At 36.1% G+C, this 17,172-nt stretch overlaps 1 protein-coding gene across 1 annotated transcript; it reads left to right on the top strand.

Moving 5' to 3' along the window:
* The first annotated feature begins 9,335 nt into the window (after positions 1-9,335).
* Positions 9,336-16,778, top strand: LOC113783327 (tobamovirus multiplication protein 1). Its single transcript, XM_027329428.1, has 11 exons — positions 9,336-9,704; positions 10,410-10,500; positions 10,572-10,624; positions 11,094-11,186; positions 11,330-11,401; positions 11,940-12,012; positions 12,178-12,223; positions 12,370-12,433; positions 14,898-14,951; positions 16,020-16,097; positions 16,323-16,778. Exons 1-11 carry the CDS (start codon positions 9,555-9,557, stop codon positions 16,413-16,415), a joined length of 867 nt encoding a protein of 288 aa, XP_027185229.1. The 5' UTR covers positions 9,336-9,554; the 3' UTR covers positions 16,416-16,778.
* Positions 16,779-17,172: the final 394 nt, after the last annotated feature.

Genomic DNA, 17,172 nt, shown 5'->3' on the forward strand with positions numbered 1-17,172 from the left:
ATCTCAATTGTCTATAATAGGTAATATATATTAAGTGTTGGAAAAGGGATACCAGTACAGGCACACAATATCAGAGTTAGCACAGGACAAATTTTTCTTTCCCCAAATACCAGTTAAAACAAGAACAAATCAAATCACCAAGTAATAATGCCAGCAGCGATAACAAAATGCAAGAAAAATAGAAGGCACAGGACACCAAGATTTTCACGTGGAAAATCCAATTGAAAAAAATCACGGGACCTAGTCCAGTCAAAATCTCCACTATCACAATAATGGGAATACACATGTCTATCCGAAATATTCGGACGACAATAATATTATCACCACCAACCAAGTGAAATTGCTATAAAATCACTTCTAAAAACTACAACTGTCAAAGAAGTAAGTTTGGAAAGGTATTACCAAACGAAGAGGAAATCTAAAATCTGAACCGATAGTGAGTAGAGCTTGACAAGAGGATCGCGTGTGTAAAATTTCGTCTCAATCGGGTTTCAAATCACCCTTCAATTAAGACCTTAAAGTTTCTCTCTCTCTAGTTATTTCTCTCTCTTCGTGTCTCTCAAAAGTGGCGGTTGGCTCTTTTTCTCGCACGAACATCGAAGCCAGAATGCAACGTGCGACTGCTCCCTTTTCTTTTATTTTTAAGTCAACCTTGACTTAAACCTAAATTGTTTGGTTTTGTGGTTTGGCCCACAAACCCAACAATCTCCCCCTCCAGCTCATTTGGGAGGGCTCCACCAAACCTGGTTCTTATCTGCAAAACAAGAGTTTCTTCTTAGGTAATGCCTTGATCAACATGTCAGCACCATTATCATCTATATGCACCTTCTCAAGTGTCAACAGTTTGGAATCCAGTACTTCCCGAATCCAATGATATCTCACATCAATGTGTTTGGATCGAGAGTGAAATGTAGAGCTCTTACACAAATGAATAGTGCTCTGACTGTCACAGTAAAAACTATACTTGTCTTGTTTCATACCCAACTCCTGAAGGAATTTCTGCAACCAAAGAGTCTCCTTGCATGCTTTAGTGGTTGCAATATACTCCACCTCTGTACTAGAAAGGGCGATACATTTCTGTAACTTACTTTGCCATAACACTGCTCCCCCTGCAAAGATCATCAAGTACCCAGATGTGAACTTCCTATTATCAAGATCACCTGTCATATCTGCATTAGTGTATCCATCTAGCATAGTTTTACCATTACCGAAACATAGACATAATCCAGAAGTTCCCTTGAGATACATGATAATCTATTTGACAGCATTCCAATGTTCCTTATCAGGATTAGAGAGATACCGACTGACTACTCCAACTGCATGAGCAATATCTGGCCTGGTGCAAACCATAACATACATCAAACTACCAACAGCCGAAGCATAAGGAACCTTTTTTATGTCTTCTTTATCTTTCTCACTTGTAGGACACTGTTTGATATTCAATTTAAAGTGACCTACAAGTGGAGTTGAGACTTCCTTAGCATTGCTCATGTTAAACCTGTTGAGCACTTTCTCAATATATTTTTCTTGAGACAACCAGAGCTTCTCATTTTGCCTGTCACGTGAGATTTTCATCCCCAGTATCTGTCTAGCCGGGCCTAAATCCTTCATTGTAAAGGATTTACTTAACTCCTTTTTTAACCTGTCAATTTTTATAGTATCACGGTCAACAATCAAGATGTCATCAACATATAGCAAGAGAATAACAAAATCACCATCTGAAAAATTTTTCACATAAACACAGTGATCAGATGTAGTCCTGTGGTACTCATGGTCTGTCATGAAGGAGTCAAATTTCTTATACCACTGTCTCGGTGCTTGTTTCAATCCATACAAACTCTTCTTGAGACGGCATACAAGATTTTTCTTACCACTTTCTTTGAACCCCTCCGGTTGCTTCATTTAGATCTCCTCTTCCAAATCACCATACAGGAAGGTTGTATTCACATCAAGTTATTCGATCTCTACATTCAAACTAGCTGCAATACCAAGAACAACTCGAATTGATGACATTTTTACCACAGGAGAGAAGATTTCTTCAAAATCTACACTCTTCTTTTGACTAAATCTCTTCACAACTAATATTGCTTTGTACTTTGGTTGTGAGCTGTGCTCCTGAGCCTTCAATCTGTAGACCCATTTATTTTTCAGAGTTCTCTTACTCTTAGACAGTTTCACTAAGTCATAAGTATGATTCTCATGCAGGGACACCATCTCCTCTTGCATGGCTTGCAACCACTCTTCTTTGTTCTTATGCTCCAAAGCCTCACTGTAAGATTCTGGCTCTCCACCATCTGTTAACAACAAATATTCATGAGGATTATATCTGCTAGAAGGTCTCCTCTCTCTGGTAGATCTTTTAATCTCATCTTATGGTGGCGGTGGTGGAGTAGGTGGTGCTTCATGCTCAGGTTCACCAGTAGTAGAATTATCACCATTATTAACATCCTCTCTCTGCTCTATCTCAACTCCCTCTTGATTAAAATCAACAGGTACTGGAATTGAATCTGGATCTGAATTTGAACTAGCAGGAATATCATCTGAAAATTTTGAATTATCACATTTATCAATGTCTTCAATGGTTTGATCTTCAAAGAAGACAACATCTTTACTCCTGATTACTTTCTTTTCGATATGATCATACAACCTATAACCAAAATGTTCATGTCCATAACCCAAGAAAATGCATTGTTTTGATTTTACATCAAGTTTTGACCTCTCATCTTTGGGAATATGAACAAATGTCCGGCAACCAAAAACTCTCAAATATTTAAAGGACACATCTTTTCCCGTCCATACCCTCTCTGGGATATCACCATCTAGAAGAACTGATAAAAAAAGATTTATCAAATCAACTGCAATCCTCATTGCCTTACCCCAAAAAGGTTTTGGCAGTTTAGCATTATAGAGTATACATCTGACTCGCTTAGGGATGGATCTGTTCATCATCTCTGCTACTCCATTCTCTTGAGGAGTTTTTGGTACAGTTTTCTCCAATCTGATTTCATGGGACTTGCAATATATTTCAAATGGTCCTCTGTACTCAACACCATTATCAGCATGAATACACTTTAACTGTTTGCCAGTCTCTTTTTCAACTTTGCTGTGAAAATTTTAAACACATCCAAAACCTGATCTTTGGATTTCAAAGCAAAATACCAAAACTTTCTAGCAAAGTCATCAATAAAAGTTACAAAATAAATAGCACCACCAAAAGACTTATCTTTCATATAGCAAACATCAGTGTGCACCAATTCTAACGGATTCAATTTTCTAGATGGAAGAAAATTTTGAATGTAACTCTGTGTTGTTTCCCATAAATGCGGTCAACATAAAATTTAAGTACATTATCTCTAACTTCAGGTAGGAGCTGTTTGCAAACAAATGTCTGAATCCCTTTTTCACCCATGTGCCCAAGTCGCCTATGCCACAGGTCAATTGATGAATCACGAACTGCATTGACTTCTCCCTTCCCCAACTTGGCTTGCATCAAGTAGAGGGTACTCTGTTTCTTTCCTCTAACAACAACGAAATTTCCTTTGTTGAGTTTTCATTTGCCTCCACCTTGCAAGTTATGATAACCTTCATCGTCAAGTTTTCCTGTAAAAATAAGATTAAGATGAATATCAGGGACATGTCGAGCATTTTTTAATATCAGCTGGCACCTAATATCTGTATCCAAATATATGTCTCCCATGCCAATAACTTTGCATGAGATCTCATTTTTCATCTTAACATATCAAAAATCTCCTTCGGTGTAAGTTGAGAAGAAATGCCTGTGAGGAATAATATGGTAGGATGCACCCGAATCAACTACCCAATCACTGTCATAATAAATAATATTCACCTGACCATCATCACAGAATACAAATATATCATCACGAGCTGCTGCAACTGCTGTAGTCTCTTCGTCATCTTTTTCCTTCGCCTAACCCTTTTTCTCAGTTTGTTTCCGTTTTAGGATTCTGCACTACTTCATATAATGTCCATTCTTTTTACAATAATAGCATGCAATATTTTTTCGAGACTCAGACCTGCCTCTGGATTTGTCATTTCTGTTGCGGGATCTTCTACTTTTACTTCTCCCTTTTCTTTCTTTCTTTTGTCACCAGGGTCTGGGACTCATAGACAATTCATTGTTCTTTCATCCTGAACTCTTTATTTATCACGGCATCTTTTGCAATAGCCATGGTCAACACACCATTTGGAGCTAAATTGCTAACGGAGACCACCATAGTTTTCCAACTATCCAGTAGTGAACAGAATAATAATAAAGCCTGCACTTCATCATCCAATTTCAAATTTAACGTAGTTGTCTGGTTTATCAATCCCTGAAAATTACTTAGGTGTTCAGTCATATTTTCTCCATCCTTATATCTCATCCGAGTAATCTGCTTCAGACAACTAGTTTTGTTCAAATCGGTCTTCTTTTCATACATACTCTCAAACTTTTTTCATAATACATCAGCTCTGGTGTCATTAGCAAAATGTTGAAAAATAGTTTGACCAATCCATTTTCTAATATTACCAACAATTTTTCTGTGCATAACAGTCCATTTTTCATCACTCATATCACTTGGTCTGCCTTTATCCCCTAGAACAGGTTCAAACAAATCTCTACAATACAAGTAGTATTCCATTCTGGGTTTCCAAATTGAATAATTAGTGACATTTAATTTTATCATGCAACCACTATCCGAATCATCCATTTTTAACCAGTACAAATGAACAGCCTAATCTAGCTCTGATACCACTTGTTGGGAAAGGGGTACCAGTACAGGCAAACAATATCAGAGTTAATCCAAGACAAATTTCTCTTTCCCCAAGTACCAGTTAAAATAGGAACAAATCAAATTACCAAATAATAATGCCAGCAGTGATAATAAAATGCAAGAAAAATAGAATGCACAGGACACCAAGATTTTTAAGTGAAAAACTCAATTGGAAAAAATCACGGGATCTAGTCCAATCAAAATCTCCACTATCACAATAATGGGAATACACAGGTCTATCCAAAATATTCGGACGACAATAATATCACCACCACCAACCAAGTGAAATTGCTACAAAATCACTCCCAAAAATTACAACTGTCAAAGAAGTGAGTTTGAAAAGGTGTTACCAAACGAAAAGAAAATCTAAAATCTGAACCGGTAGATGAGTAGAGCTTGACAAAAGGATCGCGTGTGTAAAATTTCGTCTCAATCGGGTTTCAAATCACCCTCCAATCAAAATCTTGAAGTTTCTCTCTCTCTAGCTATTTCTCTCTCTTCATGTCTCTCAAAAGTGGCGGCTAGCTCTTTTTCTCGCACGAAGACCGAAGCCAGAATGCAACGTGCGACTGCTCCCTTTTCTTTTGTTTTTAAGTCAATTTTGACTTAAACCTAAATTATTTGGTTTTGTGGTTTGACCCACAAATGGACTAGCCCACAAACCCAACATTAAGCTCCCTCCAGTTTTCGGGTATCAAAAGCATATGAGTTTCTTTCCTCCACTCCATCAAGGAATCTGCTGTCTATTTCATTTTTTCTGTTACTCTTACCACTTTTCCTTCTCCATAAGAAATGAATAATGTCAACCTAATCAAAAGTACAAATTGATATCCTTAAAGATGGCAAGCGGGCCTGCAGGCTAATGACCTCCTCCAATTGGTTGAAGAGCTGCTTTCAGCAGTAAAATCCATCTCCCTTCCCTACAATAGGTTCTGTACAATAAGCTCCCTGCAGTTTTCCAAGCATTCAAAAGCATAGGAATTGCTTTCCTTCACTCCGTCATGGAATGTGCTATCTATTTTTCTGTTACTCCTACCACTATTCCTTCAAAAGACATTTATAGTATTGACCTAATGAACTTTAAAATCTAATATTCTTGAAGATGGCATCTTGGCCTGCAACGAATAGACCCCCTCCAATTGGTTTGAGAAGTAGCTTTACATAAGTGAAATCCATCTCCTTTGCATACTACAGCTTCTGTGTAATAAGCTCCCTGCAATTTTTCAAGTATGTATTCATACTATAGGACTCGGGGCACGGACGGTTGCAGGTGCAACCGTCCAGGGCAATTTTGGCCATTATCAACTGCGCGTAACTTTCTTTGTACATCGTGTAACTTTTTTTCCATAAGATGTATTTTTACAACAGATAGTGGTGGGCCCCACACTTGGCGCGGAAATCGAGTTACATGGTGTAATCTCAGCCGCACAAAATTTTGAGGGCAAATCTTGGCCCTTAACCGTGCAGGGACGGTCATCAGTATATGTACTGACCATACTATAGGTTCTGACCATAAAACAAATATGTACTGCAACATGCAGGTAATGCCACTCATGAAGACTTTTGACTTTTGATATTATATGCTCCATGATATATGGCATAGAGTATGAGTATGCAAAATCAAAAAATTCCGATTTACCAATTGAATTTAGAATTTTCGAAATCGATAATTCGGAATTCGACACTGAAATCGAAATTTTCAATTCGAATTCGAAATCGGAAATCGGAAATAGAAATAGAAATTTCTGATTTCAATTTCGTTTTATAATATATATATTATTATATATATTTATATAATAATAATTTTTATAATATATGTAATATAAAATTTATATTATATAACAATACATCTAATACAAAAGGAAAAAAAAAGGAATAAAGGTTTCCAAATTCGGTGAATTTGGAATTTACCGAATTCCGAATTTAATTCGGAATCGAATTCGAATTCGGAACTGATGAATCCAAAATCAAATTCGGTCGGTACTTCTGCTGCCAAATTTTCAAAATATTTTGAATTCAAACTTTCGAATTACCGAATTTGAATTCGTTACACACCCCTAGCATAGAGCGCGGGAGAAGAAGAGATTTACTTGTAAAGCTCTTTGAGAAAGTTATGGAAGGAATGTTAACAGTACCAATAGATTTGCCATTCACTCTCTTCCATAGCAGCCTCCAGGCCAGTGCAAAAGCTAAAGCCATTATCGTGGAACTCATGCATGAGAGGAGGGAGGAATTGGAAAAGCACTGTGCTTCCTCTAGTCGGAATTTTATTACTTTCTTATTTAGCATCCGCGATGAGAAAAACTTGCCTGTTATGTCTGATGGGGAAATTATCGACAGTGCTTTCATTGTAATGATTACTGGACATGAGACAAGCTCGATTCTGTTAACATTCTTGGTCAGACTTTTAGCTAAAATTGAATCTGTTTGCGCAAAAGTTGCTCAAGATATGTACCAATGACTTCCACTGGTCCGTCCTGGCTCCTATTCTGATATCCTGGCTCAAGGTATGGAATTTTCACGCGTGGAAACTCTTGCAATGATACATTACCTTAGCTGGTAACTGGTTTTAACTGGAATATCACATCTAAGGACGATTCTTTCTACAGAGATCTAATGCCTGTCTTCAAAGACGGGCTACAAATAAAAATTGAAGACAATTTGTCTGTCATGTAATTTCAAGAAATGCAGGTCCATGGACTCACCATCATGCATTTGAAATTTCTAGTGTCCATGTTACCTATTCTATTCCAATAGACCATGCATCCATAAGACAGTACAGGAACAGGATTTAAGATTGTATAAGCCAAAAAACAGTTGACCGGCATCTGAACTGTAGCTCATAACGTGTACTGAGATCAGTTTTATGTATTTTCGTGCAAAAATGATCTTCAATATTTGACATTCTCCAATCATTAAGGTGCAGCTTTTCTGAAGTACAAGAAAATTGGACAAAAGTCACAAAACTAGAACCAAAGTCACTGCCCTCTATCCCACAACTATGCTCTGTATAGGCCTTAATTATGACTTTTACGATTCTTGGTGCATGAATGGTGCGGATTCTGGACGGAGGAATGTGAATTTCATTGAATCATCCGTTTCATAAATTCCAACTTTGTTCCACTTTTGATCAAAATGATGACGCGACAAAGATCAATGGCAGTTAGGCAAATGCTAGACATCCAAAGAAATCACTTGGAAACTACGTATGGTGGCATATGCAGACTTGTCCTTGTGTCTTTTTTTGCATGGACCTCTTCCTTTTCACTCTCTCTTCACTTTGGAAATAAAAAGAAAGAAATGATTCAAAATTTAAAAATTTCATTTTCAAGAAAGATTGGCTCCTAACTTTTGAAACGGACCCAAAACTCTCAATTGAGGGTACAAAGTTGTCTAGCACAGAATATTCGAATGGTGTGAATGTGATACATCAACTAACCTAATAAATCCATTTGATCACCTCGCTAATCCATCTATTACTACTAATCTAGTACCTGTGAATTGATAAGGTATTATTGTTCATGATAACAAAAAATTGCCCAAAAGAATGAAGAAAGCTGTGTCAGATTAAATGAATTGGAGTCCTTTTTTTTTATCGCAACGATAACATTTGTATAATCTATTCTAATTTAATTTAAAAGAAGAGGAAGTCGATGGAATTTTTTTTTTTTCCAAAAAAGTCATAATTAATTAAGTGACAAGTAAAAAGCAAGGATTGAAATGTCTTGAAGGTGCCAACTGTCGCGGAGGCTTTTGGCAAATGAATTGGAATCGGTTGGGTCACAAAAGTACGTGTCATCAACTAGACAGCTGCCACCAAAACGCAGAAAGACATGGTGGACGCTTAGGTGTGTGACTGAAAAACGACTGCTTAAGTCGTAGCCCATGACTCAACCCCCATCCGTAATCATAGACCGGCAGGTGCTACCATACTAGTACCACTTAAATAAGTTAAATAAACTCAGCCCTCGCAATTATTTATACAAAATATATCTTTTTTAACTTGAATACAAAATGTATTAATTTTTTTTAATCAATTCCAACAAACATGTTCTAATGAAAATTATTTTATGTTTATGTCTAAAGTGTCTAGTAGTTCTTTGAAACTATGCGAATTTATAGTTAAAATCGTTCTTTTCTTACAATTGAAATTTAAGATTTGTTCGGAATGTTCCGTCTCCTTCAAACACGTTGCAATGTCAACATTTAATCCTTACAATAATTAATACATATTTCTAGTTGCATTAAAGACAAAAATAATTATGTAAAATTTTGGATAACCGTATTATACACTGTCAGTATATCATTTTTTTATGTCAACAAATTTAGATTATATCACATAATATGAATTTAAATTATATATATGTGACATATATGATATGTACTAAAATTATTAATATAAAAAGATCATTACGCTATCAATGCATAAAAAGTTAATCTATCACTAAAATTTTAGTGCAGAAACAACTGTTAATTTTTTGGGTACAACAGTAGTAGCAGAGAGTATGATTGTCCCTTCGACCGCACACATGAGACAACTTCACTTCATCATATTTTAAATGCTTTTTCCATCGCTTTCCCTTCTTCTGGGGCTGGATTACACCCAAGAAGCAAGTAGCACTAGTAGACTAGTACTAAACTTTTTAGTTGCGGGGAAAAACGATTCTTTACGTCTCATTTCATTCATTAATCGGCTATTATTTCAGACACGAGGGACTGTATTTTTTCTTTTTGGGTTGAGTTGAGTTTGACTTGCTTCCACACGTTGGGAAAAAGCTGAAAATGACGAGAATGCCACTCAGCTTTCCGGCGACCCACTTCGGCCGGCCGACGGCCAACTGGTGGCACAAGATCAACGAATCCGTTGAATGGCAAGATGGGATCTTTTACACTCTCTGTGCTGCCTACGCCCTTGTCTCCTCTGTTGCCCTTGTATGGTTTATCCGCAACCATGATACTCTTCATTTCTATACATTTTTTAATTCATTGGGGTCAAAATTTTCTGGAATTTTCGAGTTAATTTCTTATTTTAGTGAGTCTTGAAGTTTCACATTAGTTTTCGTGGGATGGATTGAAGAAAATTTGGAGCTTTGTTTATTTCGAGCTGGGTAGCTCAGCAGAGCAGTTAAAAGTGTTGAAATTATGCTTGTAAAAGAGTGATCTTTTTTATTTTTCTTCTTTAGGTTGCAAGTTTAGTTAGTTTAGAACTTACTTTTTGTATCTTCTTCCCGCTTACAACCCTTTTGAGGAGGTTCATTGTTTCAAGAGAAAAGAACTAGTAATTTCTAGTATATCTTAGTAGTAATTAATAACTCAACTTATTTAAGTCGCTGCAATACTAATGATGGACAAAAAAAAAAGGAATCACAGTGAAATGAAGTTTTGCTTTGCATGTATCATTATTCTCAACTCCCGTTCTCTGTCTGAAGCTTACTGGTTGTATTGTCTTGATTGCATGTTCACAATTTTATCTATGTTAAGGTGTATAATCATTAAACCATGTTAGGTTAAAGCTATAGAAATGTAAAATCTGGTTTAGACATTTTGGGAATGATGTGTTGATGTCTTGGTCTAGACATTTTAAAGCTGCTGAGTTGTTTTGTACGTTTTCTTTGACACTGTAGTGTTTGCTTGCAGATACAACTAATAAGGATAGAACTTAGAGTCCCTGAATATGGCTGGACGACTCAGAAGGTTTTCCATCTCATGAACTTCATTGTCAATGGAGGTAATTAGAAGGTTGTTTTAACTTAGTTTTGATGTCTATTAAAGGTTAACATGTTTCTTTTTATTTTTCAGTGCGTGCTATCGTCTTTGGGTTTCACAAAAAAATATTTCTTTTGCATCCTAAGGTGAGTTGGTATCCTTGTTAGAAATATTGCCAGCACACTTATGCATTAGTTGCTTGTAAAACTCTTGGTGTTTCTTTTTTTTGCTGAATCATTATACTTGCTACGTTTAACTCTAGTCCTATGGTCTTCCTTTCACTTCTTTCCTCCAATTGATTGGTAAGAGTTTAAGAATTTCTTCTGATCATTCACTTTGAGGCAATTCTTGAATGAGAGCTTGTGACAACTAATTAAACCTGCTCGCTGTCCTGATTTATATGCCATAATTACTAAGTCGTGATGCTAGCGCACCATTTATTTTGGAATATTCTATAAAAGCAATTCTCCTTTATATTATTCTTTTATGTGTCCTTGACATGTTGCCTTCAAGTAGTTTAAGAAGATGAAAATATGTAAACGGAAACATACTGGCTTCTGCAATAGGTACCCTTTTTTATTGCTTAATGCTCATCACCATCTGATCTTGGACCAGGTTCTGACTTTTGTACTCTTGGATCTTCCTGGGCTACTCTTTTTCTCAACATATACACTTCTTGTCCTATTTTGGGCCGAGATTTATCACCAGGCATGTGAAGACTTATGCAATCACTTGATAATTACAAATTACGACTCTCGATTCTCTCTCTCTCTCTCTCTCTCTATATATATATATATATATATATATATATATTGGCATTTTTTCACTTGTTTGTCCTTTTAAATGTGCAGGCCAGAAGTTTGTCAACTGATAAGCTCAGGATTTATTATATCTCCATCAACTGTGGAATATACTTCTTACAGGTTTATTGCATTTATTTTTTCTGTTATTCTCCACGCTTGAAGTCCACATGTACTTTTCCTTTAATGAATTCCCCATTTGTACTCTTTTGTTAATTTTATTCTGGTGGTTGTTAGCTAGGTATAAGAGCATAAAAAAGTATGTTGATTGGTTCTGTTTAAAGTTTATCCTTTCACCTAATTGTTGTACTTGTATGACATGTATATCTTTTTATTGTTGGATGTCCATTTACAACATAGTCATAGTACCTTCGCAGACATGCTTGGAATCATGAATCTCAGTTTTGAATACTTATCTGGACATTGGTAATGTGCAAAGTAGTAATGGTTTACCTGCTTGCTTCTTCCAACCTAGTATATCAGTAGAGCATTGTACTCTTGCTTTCTGGCTGCATGAGTATGATCTGGAACAGGACATTCATTGACATCAAACCATTTTAGACTTTATGTTTACGCACTTGTTGTCTTAAACTTGCTATAGGCATGTTTATGTAGCCATTTTGGTCCTTTAAAATTCAATACTAAAATGCTTTCAAATCAGGTTTGTATCTGGGCTTACCTCTGGATTCATGATAATAGCGTAGTTGAATTCATTGGGAAGATATTTATTGCAGGTAAGTTTCATGCTGTCCAATCTTATTCTGATAACCATTTATTGTATATGCTCAGAAAACATCATTTTTGTACCTGACTAAATAAATGAAGACATCATGTTTGTTATTCGTTAGATATTGCTTCTCCTGCCTTGCCATTTGCTAATGTCTCTCCATTTTTGGCAGTGGTGTCATTTATAGCAGCACTTGGTTTCCTATTCTATGGAGGAAGGTAAACAGTCTTAACATCTACTCTGCTGTGTTTATCTTAGATGATATGTTCTTCTAGTTTGCACACTGCAGAGATAATTTGTCTCATCATTTTTGTTTAATTTCTCAAACTTTTTACCTGTTGAATTTGTCATTCTACTCAACCAGGTTATTTTTCATGCTAAGACGCTTTCCTATAGAATCAAAAGGGAGAAGAAAGAAACTTCATGAGGTTTGCACTTTATCTTCCATAATGTACAGGATCCACATTATACGATGGTTTAGTAATCTAGTGTTTTGTCCCCTTTTTTTTAATTCATTTTGTTTTTCCTGCTATTGGTAGTTGCATGAGTGTACGAGTTTAAAATACAAAAACACACCAAATACTAATTGAATAAGATGATAACTAAATCTATCATGGTCATGTCAGTTGCATTTGCATCATCTGGATCCAGTGGCATGCTTCCAGGCTTAGATATTGCCTGGAAGTGTAGAATAATTGGGTATTCTGTGAATTGTTTACTTTTTCCTGACTTTGACATTGAGAGACATTTGAAATTGAATACGTTTCAAGAAGCGGTAAAGTGTGATCCAGAGAAAATGTTTCAGTAAATACTACGTATCTCCAATTATTAAGTTGAGGGTAGTGATATTCACCTGCCCTTTGAATGGTATGCAAGTCAAATGACAAGCATGTCTTGTATTCTAAATGCTCAGTAAGGTGTGCAAGATGCTAAAAAGGGCATGTGGGTATCATTTCCCTAATTTAAATAGTAAGTTTAAGAAACAACCCAAACAAGGAACTGCTAAAACATCAAGAACAGCAATATAGTTTGAGTTCTTGCAGTCTTTAGCTAATAAGAGGTGTATTTATGGTGCCTGTATATAGGGGTGGCAATTCCTGACACGACCCGAAAACACGACACGAACCTAACACGAAATTAATGGGTTTGGGTTGAGGTTTCGGGAGTTCGGGTCAGAATCGGGTCGAACCCGATGAACCCGAAAAAAAAACAGGTCAATTTCGGATCAACCCGTGGTGACCTGATATGACCCGATGTGACCCGTTTACGAATTAAAACTAATTTAATAAACATTAAAATTATTTTATCTAACTAAACTAAATCATTCTTTTTTTCCAAAGACATTAATTACTTAATCCTAAATGAATTTATTTAACTTGTGTGAAGCTAAAATTATTATATTTGGACAAATAATATATTATGTTATTTTTTACTTTTATGCTGTTTTAATTTATTTTATATTTGGTTTGGGATAAAACACTTTTATGGTGTTTAATTTATTTTAGATTTGGTTTGAAATTATTTATTTAAATTTTTATTACTTGATGATGTAATTAATTTTGTAAAAAATTGATTTTATTAGAAATTACAGTGATAAATTAATAAATTAAAATTAAGTTTCGGGTCATTTCGGGTCGACCCGCCAACCCGCCAACCCGAAAATTTCGGGTTCGTGTCAGGTACCCTGACCCGTTTCGGGTTGGCGGGTCGGGTTCGGGTCAGCAGGTTCCTTGTTATACTTAAGTCTCAACCCGACCCGCCAACCCGAACCCGACCCGATTGCCACCCCTACCTGTATATCTATGAAATGGATCCAGTCCTTGTAACTTCTTTACTGTCCTTTAAAAGAGATTTCAAAGACCACATTTTTTTTCCTCGATGAGCTGCAAAACCTATCCTTTTGGAATTAATGTTAATGCTACTATTCACAAAAGGTTGTGCATTGTTCTTTTAACCTTTTAGAGTTTGTCTTTTTTCTGGGTAATGTTAGTGAGCTATTCTCACTCATGTAGGATCAGGGCCCTAAACCTGATCCTTATCCTATGAGAATTGGCCTATCCAGGAAATTATTGCATTAAATTGGTTTGAAAAGGGCTGGATTCACATGAAAGCGCTTCTTTGAAAAGGTTCTTAACATTATGCTTGTGATTCCTGGGTATGCTGACTAACATATATCACCATAAGATATGTGGAAATGCATGTTTACAGAGTAGCTTTAGAACCGCAAGAAGTTTTTTTCCATAGGAACTGCAGACGTGTGTCTTTTTGCTTTGACTACTAATTATGATAGTCTGTTCAAGACAGAAAAAAGTATTGTACCATAGGCTGGCATCTTCTTGACTTGAAAATAAGCTTTACATTCATGTGCAATGGCAAAGCATGGGCCTGCACTTGTTCACAATGGCAAAAGAGTAACTTGTGGCTCTGATGTGTTCCAAGATATTACACTGTACATTGGCTCTGTATATGGTGGGAAAGCATGCTATTTAAGAGCCTGCGTGTAGCTTGACCCTGTTTATGAATGAAATACTTGGTTCATGACATTTTACAACTTGACTAACTTGAACATGACTCCCTATAGGTATCTTGCAGACAAAAGGAAAAATAACTTCATTTACAACAATTTTTTATCTGCATATGATATCTTTTTGGAGCTGCATTCCCGTGAAGGGAAACAGAGATCTATGCTGGTCAGCCAACTAGCAATAATTGATCTACAGTAAACATTTTTGTGGCACTCCATTAATGCTGTTAGAGTAAGCTGCATGTGGTTAATTGCTCCAATGATGTGTCTGTAAAGAGCCTGTGAAATTCTTAACATATTCCAGTTTCAAGGTACCCTGTTTCTATATATAAGATGCTTTTGTTGCCTGACACTTTTCCCAATTGTAGGTTGGATCTGTGACGGCCATATGCTTCACTTGTTTCCTTATAAGGTGTCTCGTGGTAAGCTTTAATCTGCTCATGGGCTGCTTTCTGCAATATATTGAGTTCTACATTTTAGTAATTGTTTATTCATATGCATATCTATTTTGTTCTTATTGCTCTTATTTTATTTTTCTTGGTTGTAGATTATAAATCAGTGTCCTACTTTTATGTTGGTAGACTAGTGTTTTGACTGAAAACTTCCACCTTTTTCTTTTTTGATTTCAAAGTCTATGATTTTTCTTTGCCACCACTGATGTTGGCAAGAGCACATTTTACAAATTTTGGGAGTTAACGTTACATTATTTATGCCAGTTGATCGACCAAAGGAGGAGTACTTGCTTGTGCAAGTAATCTAGAAGTTATCACTCTGTTTATTTAACCCATTAAATACCTAATTCAATATGTTGGAACAATCTTAATCTTTACTTTGATGTATCTTCTATTTACGTATTCACCATTTGATCCTTTGCCTTTTTTTTTTTAATTCAATATTCAATTGTCAGTACCTTTTTTTTTTAACATATAACTTCTGTAAGCATTAGTACCATTGTCGAGTCTGTCTTAATGAAATTTTCTTTGGATGTTATTTATATGCATTGTTTGAAAGAAATAGTAGCCTAAACTGTGTTTGACCAAAATGTGCATGCGAATTCACACAAAATCTTGAAGGACGAATTTCTGTACTTAGACCACGTGAATGTTTCCCTGGAGCTGGCCTTTACTAGTAAATAGAATTATGGAAGATGACCTAATTAAGTGCAAAAGAGATTGCTTGATGTCTATGTATAGGAAGACAAGGGTTGTTTTTTCATTTGTAAAGTGTAGACAAAGCTTCTTGAGAGGTACTTAGACTCTCCTCAGGGTTGGATCTCTTCCTTAAGTTCCACAGTGACTAGAAATTAACCCTTTGTAGAATTAAAATGAAACTGAGAACCAAAAAAAGAAACATGCTTTACTCGAGTTTAGAGTACATCTGATAGTTGGATATCATTATCTGCTGTGTTACTTCTTGCTGGTTTTGGGCATTTCTGCTGATTTGCAGTTTATTTTAAACTCCTTTCAGCCATATCACTGATCTCTATGCAGGTTGTGCTATCTGCTTTTGATGCTGATGCATCACTGGACGTGTTGAATCATCCTGTGTTGAATCTGATATATTACATGGTACGGTGTATTTCAACAATTTGCTTTGCAGATATGTATGTTTGTGTGCAACTGGGTGCATACATGTGTATATGAATGCATAGTATATATCTGTATGTGTAATTCAGTATTTGGCCATGTTGAGTGTTTATGTCGGTGCACTTGAAATTTTTATTCCTGTACTCAGTCCCTGCTTCTTCTTCTTAATTTTGCTTCCCTTCCCTTTGCTTTTGTTGGTAAAAACAGTTGGTTGAGATTCTTCCTTCGGCTCTTGTGCTCTACATCCTGAGGAAGCTACCTCCCAAAAGAATATCAGCCCAATATCATCCCATCCGTTAGCGAGGTTGGAATTTGTGGTAATTCATCATATCCTTTGCTGTGGCTGTGAATTAAAAGCTAGCTTTGTCTGAACAAGAACAGTGGAGCCAGAAATATATCCATAGCTGTTGTTAAGATAGTGGTTTGGGTAATTGATGTCAATGAATTCTTTTTCAACGCCTGGTTGAAGGCAACTATTTTGATTGAGTTCCATAGGGTGGTTCCTTCATTAGTTTTTGGAGATTAGGAAATTGTACTCGAGTGACATCGTATGCATTTAGTTGGGTTGGCTGGTCAAATTAATTTCTTGTAATATTGACGCTGAGGATGCTTTCTCTTGTTCCAAAGTAATACAACATATTGCCTCCAGAATCTCTCAACTTTTGTAGTCTTCCCCCAAGACAGATTAGACTGTATTTTCTGTATGTTATACTGTACTGTTCTTGCAGAGTTGGTCAATTTGTTTCTTATTCCTGGTCGGATTTATGTCCTTATAGTAGTACAGTTCTTTGAGTGGCTTCATGCCACTTGCTTTACTGGGAAAGAAATTGCGAAGGATCACAACCTCCCTCTGCTAGCAAGAGCTTCAAGGAGTAGAAAACAAATTTCTGAAGCATTTCTCTCTCTCTCTCTCTCTGTTTTTATTTTTTTTATTTTTTTTATTTTTCGTGATGAACCATGCATTCAATTGATGTCTGAAGGACTAAAATGTGTGGCCGTAATCTGTCAGCATCAAAATTTTGGAGAGAACGTTAACGTTATTTAGGTGGCTCTTCTT

Source organism: Coffea eugenioides, chromosome 9, assembly GCF_003713205.1.
Source record: "Coffea eugenioides isolate CCC68of chromosome 9, Ceug_1.0, whole genome shotgun sequence".
In the NCBI taxonomy this organism is placed as follows: domain Eukaryota; kingdom Viridiplantae; phylum Streptophyta; class Magnoliopsida; order Gentianales; family Rubiaceae; genus Coffea; species Coffea eugenioides.